At 40.4% G+C, this 10,633-nt stretch overlaps 1 protein-coding gene across 1 annotated transcript; it reads right to left on the minus strand.

Moving 5' to 3' along the window:
• Positions 1–5,700: 5,700 nt before the first annotated feature.
• LOC125454106 (gamma-crystallin S-1-like) lies at positions 5,701–8,879 on the minus strand. Its single transcript, XM_048534473.2, has 3 exons — positions 8,782–8,879; positions 8,444–8,686; positions 5,701–5,982 (listed from the first exon to the last, which is right to left on the minus strand). The coding sequence occupies exons 1-3, from the start codon at positions 8,788–8,790 to the stop codon at positions 5,707–5,709; spliced, it is 528 nt and encodes a 175-aa protein (XP_048390430.1). The 5' UTR covers positions 8,791–8,879; the 3' UTR covers positions 5,701–5,706.
• Between the last annotated feature and the right edge of the window lie 1,754 nt (positions 8,880–10,633).

Here is a 10,633-nt window from a genome sequence, read left to right on the forward strand (position 1 = left end):
ATTGTTGTGGCCTGTGATACCCACATCATGTGAAAAAGTAAATATTAAAGTGAAATAAAGTTAAGAAAAGGGAAAATTACAAAAAAAATCTTACTACCAGTCCTTGAAGCCAAGGAGTGCCAAAAGCAGTTATATTCTTCCATGAGTGAGACTGGAGAAAGAGGTAATTATTCAAAGAACCCAATGGGCTGTCCTGATGAAGGGACCAGGCCCGAAATGTCGACTTTCCTGTTCGCCTAGTGCTACCTGACCTGCTGAGTTCTTCCCACACCACACTGTATTGACTCTGACTCCAGCATCTGCTATTTTTGCTATCTTCTAAAGATGAAATAGAATGCCTTACCCACAAGGGCAGACAGAAGCAGGTTGGCTTCACCTTTCACTGACAGTAGCCTGAAAGTCCTGGTAAATGAAATAGTGAAGCAAGTTGTTCCTATGCAACCAGCAGAGCAGACAATGCCAACAGACCTTCCAGCCTGGTCCAAAGTTCCCATCAGTTTCACTGAAGTGTTGATAGTTCAGAAGAATGCCCAGAATTGCAGCAAGAAGTTCAATTACCTACTCCACTTTGCAAGGACATGTGCCAATACCTCACACTCACTCTAGCTCTGGTACTGCGCACATCTCTTACCAACACTCATGGTCTGTCTATCAAACCATGTCTTTCATCATTGCTGTCACCCACCCAAACCCTGACAACATTACCTCTGCATGCATTGTTTTCTCTGCAGAACATCCTCATCATTGCGATACAGCATTTCTCATGGATTCCCATAATCCAGCCCAAAGTGATGGTGGAGATGCCAGTTCCTCAGCAGAATAAGTCTGAAGAACAAGTGACATCCTCTGTCTGGACAGGCTCAGTGTGCAGCCCAGGCATTACTCACATGGAAAGCTGATATGGACGGGCCATCCCATTGCCTTGCCTGGCCCAGTGGAAGATGGTGTTGCATTGAAAAAAACAGGACAGTACAATATCGTGTTCTGACAGCCACCTCCAGACAGTGAGTCGCAGCAGTGTCCCTCTCTCATCTGCATGGCATTTCATGGAAGATATGTGACTGTCTCTCCCCTGTATCTTCACTGCATCATGACAGCACCCACGGCAGGAAGCTTCGCAGTATGGGATGCCACCAAATCCACTGCAGGCTGCCCTTGCGGTCACTTGTCTTCCTCACTCATTTGTTCAACAGCTCTTGGTCCAGCAGACACACAAATGAGCACCAGTCAGTGTTGGGACGCAGGGGATGGTTCCAATGAGCGCAGGTGGGAAATTTTAGGAACAAAGCAGCTCTTTAGACATGGCCATTGCAGCCACTCTCAAATTTCATTTGAACAGCTTTGACCTAACATTGTGACATGGAGACCCCCAGCAAGCAGGCCAGTCAGCTGCCTCGACATGGACCTTCCCAGTGTTGCCCTGATTCAGCTGTCTGTTACTTAAATCTTTCCATGTATCACTGGGACCGAGAGGCTGAGTTGATGACTCTCTCTATGAAGTACGACTGTATTTCTCCTTCCATTCCCAATCAGAGCCAGCTTCCTTCCTTTGTGTTTTTGCTAAATAACAAGGCAATACAGAAGACATAGATGAGAACATAAAGATGGACATAGATATGCACATCACACAATCAGGTCCTTTAGCCCACAATATTATGCTGGACATGACACCAAATTAAACAAAACCCTTGTGCCTGCCCTTGGTGCATATCCCTGCATTCCTTGCATATACACGTGCTGATCTAAAACTCTCCTAAATGGCCTTATTTTGTCTGCCTCCACATTTGGCAGAGCATTCCAGACTCCTCATGGTCTAAAAGACCATCCCTTATATCTCCTTTGAACCTTCCCCCTCACACCTTAAAGGCATACCCCCCAATTTTGGACATATCAACTCTGTGATAAAGATTCTGTGCATCTCATAAATTTATGGACCTCTATCAAGGCTCCCCTCAGCCTCCGCCTTTCCACAGCAAACAACCCAAGTTTTTGTGATGAGGCCTCACTGGACCCGAAATATTAACTCTGATCTTTTCTTCACGGAAGCTGCCCGACCAGCTGAACTTTTCCAACAACTTCTGTTTCCGTTCCAAATTTTTCTAGCCTCTCCTTACAGCTCATATCAGCTAATCAAGGCAGCATCCTGGTAAACCTTTTCTGCACCCTCTGCAACACCTTGACATCCTTCCTATAATGTAGTGACCAGAACTGAACACCATACTCTAAGTGAGGCCTAACCAAACTCTTATAAAGTGTGACATCCTGACTGTTATATTCAATTTGCCAACCAATAAAGGAAAGCATTCCATACACCTTCTTTACTACAATATCTACTTGCTTGGCCAGTTTCAGGGAGCTATGGACTTGAACCCCAAGATCTCTCTGTAGTTCAATGTTATTCCGGTTCCTATCATTAATTGTATACTTTTCCTTAACATTTGATTTCTCAAATTACAGCACCTCACACTAATTGGGATTAAACTCCATATGCCATTTCTTTGCCCATATCTGCAACTGATCTGTATCCTGTTGCATCCTTTGATTTCATTCTGCACTATCCTCAACTCCACTGATCTTTCTGTCATCTGTAAATGTACTTACCCACTCATCTACATTTTCATACAAGTCACGTACATGTATGGGATCCTGTACAGATACCTGCTGAACGCCTCCAGTCACAGTCCTACAACCTGTGAAACACCTTTTCGCAACCACCATCTGCCTTCCATGGACAAGCCAATTCTGAATCCATGCAGCTTAGTCAACACGGATCTCATGCGTCTCAGTATTCTGGACGAGCCTACCATGAGGCACCATGTTGAAAGCCTTAATAAAGTCTATGGAGAAGTTTATTGTTCACAATGAAATTCTGACTTTTGTGCTTGCCTTAACAGAGGAGAATGCAATAAATCTCCCTGAGATAAAATCCAAAGGTCTAGTGACAATGTGGAATGGAAAAAAATTAATGTTTGTTAAAAAAAGGAGTGTTAGTGAAATTGATGGGACTGTACGTTGACAAATCCCCAGGACTGCATGACTTTTACCCTGGAATGCTAAAAGAGATGGTGACAGAGGTAGTGCATAAATTGGTGATCATCAATCATTAACACTGCCTGCAGAACAGATCATTACAACTGTAATCCCATTGTTTCAGAGCAGAAGGAGAGAAAAAACAGGGAACTTTAGCCTATTTATCTGACATCACTGGTAAGGAACCTCCTGAAATCCTTCACCAAAGGTGTGATTATTGGAGGGACAGGTACAGCATATTTCTAAAAAGTTGAGAGAGAGATTGGAAAGTTTTGATGTGCAAGGGCCTTTGGTGTCCTTATTCATAAGTATGTCCATGCTTTGGATATTTTGACCAGTTTATGTGTTATAAACAATTTACCCAAACACTCCAATCAGTGATGGAGATAGAATCTGGTTTGTGATTCAATTCCATTTTATTAACAAATATTTAAAGGTTTTGCTTAGATTTGTAGCTCGGGTTGTGGATGAGGTTGTAGACTTGCTCACCCTAGCCAGTGTGTTTGGTTGCCTTGCTCGGTAACATCGACAGTGCGCCTCGATGAAGCATTGGTTTTCTGCCCCGCTTGCTTTTTGTATGCCTCGGCTTGCTGGGGTAGTTGGTATTACTTCCAGTTCTGTTTTTCAGTGGTTTGTACATCGGGCCCAGTTCAATGTGTTTGTTGATGGAGTTCAGTTGAAATGCCAGACCTCCAGGATTTCCCTAGCATATCTCTGTTTGGCTTGTGCTATTCTGAATGCGTTGCCTGAGTTGAATTCATGTCCATTTTGTTCAAGTGCATTGAGACCATTGATAATTGCTCATGTCTCTTGGTGGCTAGTTAGTATTCGTGTATCCTTATTGTCAGTTTTCTTCCACTTTGACTGAGGTAATGTTTTTCACAGTCCTTGTATGGTATTTTGTATATTGCATTCGTTTTATTGGTTGTGGGTATGGGGTTCTTTATGTTTGTCAGTAGTGGTGGCAGGGTGGTTGTTGGTTTGTGGGCTACTCTGATACCTGGGTCTGAGTAGTCTTGTGGTCATCTCTGATGTGTCCCTGATGTACTCAAGGGTGATGAGTAACCTCTGCGACAGACCATGACAAAAAGTCACAACTTGGCCAGACCCACTAGTTACTCGCCACCCCAGCAAACCAAAGCATATAAATAACAAACGGCGCAGAACACCAGTGCTTTACCAGAGGCTCATTGACAATGTGACCGAGCAGGGTAATGAAACATCTGCAAACAAACACATCAGCTTGGTGAGCAGGTCTACAATCTCATCAACATATATTCCTTATTTCATAAAAAATTCCTGCAATATGTACTCTCTGAATCGTTCTATTTGTTTGAGAAAGAATATTACCAAAACATTCCACACTTTTAAGCTGGGCCATTAGAATCTCCTTCCTCTCTGACACAGGGATGGCTCTCTCCCATGAGGGTAGATCTCGTAGGTCAGGGAGGATCCTCTCCTGGGTCTTCTTGGGTTGCCACATAGTCTTCTGGCACAGGTCTTGCTGTGGGTCTTCGCTGAGGTGGTGGCTTTCAGGTTGTGTATTTTTATTTCCCTCACCCAGGACATTCCAGAATGTTCCATCACCTTTGGCAAATAGTGTCATGAGCAGGGTTCAAAACATCCAACGAGGTCATGCTTTTGCCATGCCAGTGAGGTGTGAATGTCCTCAAGCACTGGTTGGAAGTCCAGGTTTCCAAAATTCTGCTCAATAACTCTCCAGTACACACCCATCAGGCGATTCTCACTGGGTCCCCCTGAACCTTTTTGACCACTTTGACCTTGGTTTCCATTGTTCCCTGTAGCTGACTGATAGGTGCTAGCTACTGTTTAACTTAGTTTGGCCAAATTTCTGTCAGGCGTGATTTCTCTGACTGAGGGTCAATTTTGAATCTCCAACTCTGGGCCCACGGTTGCTTGAGCACAAAAGTCTGTGCAGCAAGCTGATCAGATGGCATGTGGCATTGTAGTATTTATTTCAAGCCTGTTTGAGTACATGACCAAAGAAAGGTGCTCTCATATAAATTCACAAAATTCTTTAAGGGATAGTCAGCAGAAATAATGTTTCTTCTGACTGCAGCTGTCTAGAACCAAGGCACAGAGCCTCGGCAGAAAAGACAAACTATTTAGGATTGAGATGAGGAAAACATTTTAATGCAAGAATCATGAATTTTTGGAATTCACTACCCTAGAGGGCTGTGGACGCTCAGTCTTCATGGAAGTTCAAGACAGAAACTGATAGATGTCTAGTTAGTAATAACATGAAGGGGCACAGAGATGACAATGGGAGAATTTCACATCCAGATAGGTGTTAAGCCATGATCTTTTTAGTCAGAGCAATCTGAGGGATCGAATGGTCTATTGATGCTCCTTTGATCCCTGTTCGTGTAAAAAAGTATTATTTCCAAATCAAAGATCATGGACTATGGTGTTGTCATGGTTCTTTCCTATTGTGAAGGAAAATATTGGATTTATGTGAGCAACTACTCAATCAAACATTCTTCAAGGCTAAATAGAGCATAAAATATTCTATTTTAATGTAATCACAATGATGTAATTATTGTGGTAAATAATTCTATGAGAATAAACAAATGAAAAAGATGAAATTGCAAAGAAAGATTTTTATTCTGCTCACTAATATTTCAGCAAAGCAATATTATTTTTCTCAGCAGCAATTTAGAAGTCCCTCATGCGCCTGAATGATCCAACAGTTGAACAGGTCGCTCCCCAGTCAGTGTATCTCCTGTATTCACCGGGTCTCATGAAGTACTGTCGTCCTCTGTAGCTGGGATGTTCATAGAAGATCCAGTAACCGTCCATCACATGGCAGGAGTGGATGTCACGGTAACGGAAACGATCGTAGACAGATGGACAGTCGTCCATGAATTCCATCATCTGTCCTCCGAAGTCAGGCCTCTCGTAAATCTTCATTCTGTAGGAATCGCCCCTGTACTGTCAAAGTAGACATGGCATATTTAGGAAAACAGATTGCTGAAGCCAACACATGGCTGCAATAAAAACAGACATTAGGTTAGGATTTCAATTTTTAAAGGAAAGTATAAACAACCTCTTAAAGTTTTTGGAATATTTAATCAAATTACGATATTCTAGCTTTCATTCTTTATTTATCCTTAGAATGAGGGGATGATCACTAGGGCGTCATTTAATACCCAACACTAATTATCTATGGGAAGGTATTGCTGAATCATTTTCTTAAATACAATCAAGTATCTTTGTGCTATAGTTCATAGCAGCAGTTAAGAAACAATCATATTGTTAGGCCCCTGAAGTTATTATGAACAAGATACTAGTTGTGGTGTATTCTGACAATAGATCAGAGCCCTGAAGTAATTGCATTTTTTTTACTTTTTAAGTTCAAAAGTGTATTGTTTTTAAGGGTTGGGTGGCGTGGCCATGCCAAATTGCCCATCATGTCCAGGGATGTGCTCACTGGGTGGGTTAGCATGGGGAAATGCAGAGTTATACAGATAGTGTAGGGGTTAGGTCTGGGTGGGATGTTCTTTGGAGGGTTGGTGTGGACTCGACGAGCCGAGGGGCCTGCTTCCATGCTGTAGGGATTCTATGATTCTGTGTTTCTAAGGCTACTACAGAGAAACTGCACATACGTATTCAGTGATTGTTTGGGAAAGTTCCATGTGAAGTCAATGGAGAATTGCAAGTGTGAATTATCAAGGAATTTTAAACAGAGAAAGCTTTAACAAAAAGACATAATGAGGGACCTTACTACTTCTCCCCTCTCAGTAGAGAGCCACCTCTTGCTGACATGTTTAGTTTACCTTCCAGGAATATACAAGGAGAGGACTAAAAAGCCAGTTCCAAACCTCCTGAAGTGGACTGGTTGAACTGAGCAATCTCATGTGTACCATTCTGGGATTGTGCATTAGCATGCTGAGAAGGTCACTGTGGAACAACTATCTCATAATTATTTCTGTGTTACAGATAAAGGAGAACCCTCTCCTATTCTGAATGTTGCAAACCAGTTATAAAAAGAATCAGGAAAGAGACCTTCTATCAGCTTACAGAACCAAGATTCTCAAAATAGTCTGGTCAATTGCCAATTTCTGCTTTACCGGTAATCTCCACTACAATGATCATTATGTTCAACTTTCCACTCCTCATGAGCAATTCAGGGTCTGTTCTGCATATACATGGTTTTTAATACTTATCTTTTCAGACTCATTTTTATTTCCATTCTGCGTGTTGTGTTGTTAATTATCTTTACATTTCATAATTTATAAATCCAGTCTTTGCAAATTCAGGAAACGCTGGTTAAATTGGTTCTATTTGAGACATAAGAGCAATGGCAAAAAGGCATGGATCCAACTAAGAAGTGGATGAATACAGGAAAAAGAGCTGGCCATCTGTCCTTGCTTGGGAGCTTAACTGTTAGGAATTCCTCATGTGGAACCTAATGAATTGGGGAACTTTGCCCAGGGTCTGGTTGTAACAAACAAACTTGGGAGATTATTTTAGGTGGTTGGAAGGGGCTGAATTTTCTTAGCAGCTGTAACAAAATGATAGTTTTGGGCAAGATTTCAGTGAATTCCCTCAGGAAACTGGTACCTGTACTTGTGTTCGATCATCCTCTTCTCTTTGGCATTAAAGGAGAATCGCAACAGTACTTTCTATATATAACAATTCAGATTATCTATGTGTTTTATATTTGTGTGCAGTTAACATTATTATTGGCGGTCTTCATGGGTGAGATATAAGATTTAAATCAATGTTTATCTTAATTTCATCTCTCAACTCTAATGCTCACATATCTGAAGTTCTAATTCAAGACAATCTACCGGGGTTAAACAGCAGCAGGAAATTTCCTTTGGAGAACTCTAATATTGCAAAATTTGAACAGATCAAGCCAAACTATGAAATGTCAGCATAAATAGAATAGTTGTTTGCCTTCTGTCGACCATCCTGCCCACAAAGTCATAGATAGGACACCATGGGTTCAGCCATCCACATACAGTAATTCATTACTCCACTACATCATTTCCACCACTACTAGTGGCAGGGATAAATCATAAAAATGACAATTAAACATTTTCTGTGACTATTAATCCTGTAAATGGATACTGACATATTATTCATAGGTTGCCTCACATCTATTATTCAGTGTGCTGAGCTATTCTCATTTCTTACACATAATTGTAAAATTCAGCAGCAATATAAAGCTAACTTTTGATCATGAGTGCGAATTCTTTGGAGACAACATTGTCAGTAGTCTGTTCAATAAATGATTAATATATATTAATTGAAAAACCATGAAAGAGTTCTATTAGAAGAGTCTTGAAAGATAGCTAGTGACAAAAACGGGTTAATGCTATTACAATATAAGCTCTACAAGAAAATAATTTATATCTGGTAGGGCTGTAAAAATGATAAAACTTACACATGGGTAATTACGACATGACCTGACACAGTCATTGAATCCCATCCAGCGCTGGTAGTCAGGATAGTCTCCCCTGGTCAGAACATACTGGTATCCCATGTAATTGGGTTTCTCATACAGCACCCACCAGTCACTGTCAACACGGATGGAGTTACAGCGGCTGAAGTAAGGGGACAGGTCGGCACAGTCACTGCTGCACTCATAGTGCCGACCCTGGAAGTTCCTGTCCTCGTAGAAGATGATCTGAAGGTAAGAAAAAAAATCACGTAAACAAAATTTGGAACAGTTTTGAGTTAGAGTAGTTCACATTAGATGCAAAATGCAGTGGACAGCTCAACCTTTCCCATTTTGACTTCACAGTTGGATTCAGCCGACTGGATATGTTATTGCATTGTGCAGTTTGGTATTTATACTCTATACTGAAATGCCATGAGAAAGAACACTTTTGTTATGAGAATGAGACAACTGTTTCTCAGCAAAATAGAGCAAAGGCATGTGATATACGTTGCAGAGAAACACCGGCATTCATATAACAAATGTGCCATTCACTCTTTTCATTTTGCCTGCATTCACTTTTATTGTTCTATGACAAAAAGAAAATTAGAGGATGAGATTCCACAGAGCTTTTAAGCTGGTGTCATCCAAAACGCACAAGTTCACTTAGCAATTTTGCTGAGTCTCATGAAAGTATTTCAGTGTTCTTTTTTATAATTAAACACATAATCTTAACAGCTCAGTTTAAAATCTGTTGCAGTACTTTTACCATAGGCTTATGTACCAGATATAGCTTACAAAAATGAATTCAAGTTTTCATTACAATCTAGAACATTAGCAAATGGTTGGTAATGAAATAATTGCTGATAGAATAGCTTTCTGTTAGTGATATTTTTATCATCTCAATAGCTGTGAAAATGATTTTCATATCTTTCTAATTCAAAAGTTGCTTAATTACAGAAAACAATATTTAACTGATCAGCTAAAAAGAGCTCAAATGCCTAGGGCTTTCGAAGAATAACCCGAAGTCTAAATTTCTGATAATTATTAAAGTTAATTTTTTTAAAAAGTATAAAAATTTATCAACATAGTATGAATTTCAATTAGATCAATGAGATTGGAAATGTATTAGTGTTTTTGGCTAAATACTATATCCATCATATCATTAGTAAAATAACAAAAACACATTTGAGAATCAAAAGGCAAAATGATCTGTTCTTGGGCTGTGAGCATGCGGGAGCATCATTTCTAGATCCTGGCCCCATGCTACTTGTGAGGGCACCCACTTGAGAGATCTTCACTGAGGTGATCAATTAAGAAATCACATTTGAATCCATGATCCAATTAGACACTGTTGTATCAGATAGAGCTAGTTCCCAATTATAATGATTTTACACCAGATTCTGATATCAGTGAGGTAGCAAATTAACCCACTTAGAAATTTCAGGGCAGCAGGGCCCTCATGTTAGTTAATCATTCACTGTTTCAGAGAATGTAGATCAAAATGTGGTTGCGTTGTTTCTTTAAAAGATTGATGGAGGAACAACAATTATGGAGTATGTAACAGAAATCGCAGTCCTAAAGACTGACAGTGCTTAGTGCGCACTGAAACAAAAGCTATTTTATTTTCACTCAGAGACGAATCAATGGGTGAATTTTATGTTTGGGTCAGTGGATATCCACTAGTTATAACTACCTCTGAAAATGGTTCAGTGATCCAATACAGGACCAATATATTTCTTGAAGTTAACTAACCACAATCTTTGTTGTAAATGGCTGTAAATGCCGGCCTTATCAGCTTTGCCTGCAACTTTCTTGTTGAAATGCAGCCATTGATCCCTGTCTTGCTGCTTTGGTTAGATGTTAGAGGACTGCTTTCTGACCTTCAGGTTGGAAAGACCCATTGCTGAAAATTCTCCTCCTCTTTCTCCCTCCTTGAGCAGCTTGTCTACTTTACCAATTCTGTTGCATCTCCAGTCAATATTTGTAACCAGGAGAAAATGTAACGACAGCCTTTATAACTGGAAGTAGGCGTTTTGTTCAGAGCCTTTGCAAAAACATTATCCTGCTTTGAAACATCCATACCCACTGCATGAAAGTAAAAACTTCTCTCAATTTCTGCAAAAATATTGTACTTCCACTGATTCTGCAAAAAACACTTGTGAGATGATGATGTCCCTTTTGGCATAAGGTGAA

This window comes from Stegostoma tigrinum, chromosome 7 (assembly GCF_030684315.1).
Source record: "Stegostoma tigrinum isolate sSteTig4 chromosome 7, sSteTig4.hap1, whole genome shotgun sequence".
NCBI lineage: Eukaryota > Metazoa > Chordata > Chondrichthyes > Orectolobiformes > Stegostomatidae > Stegostoma > Stegostoma tigrinum.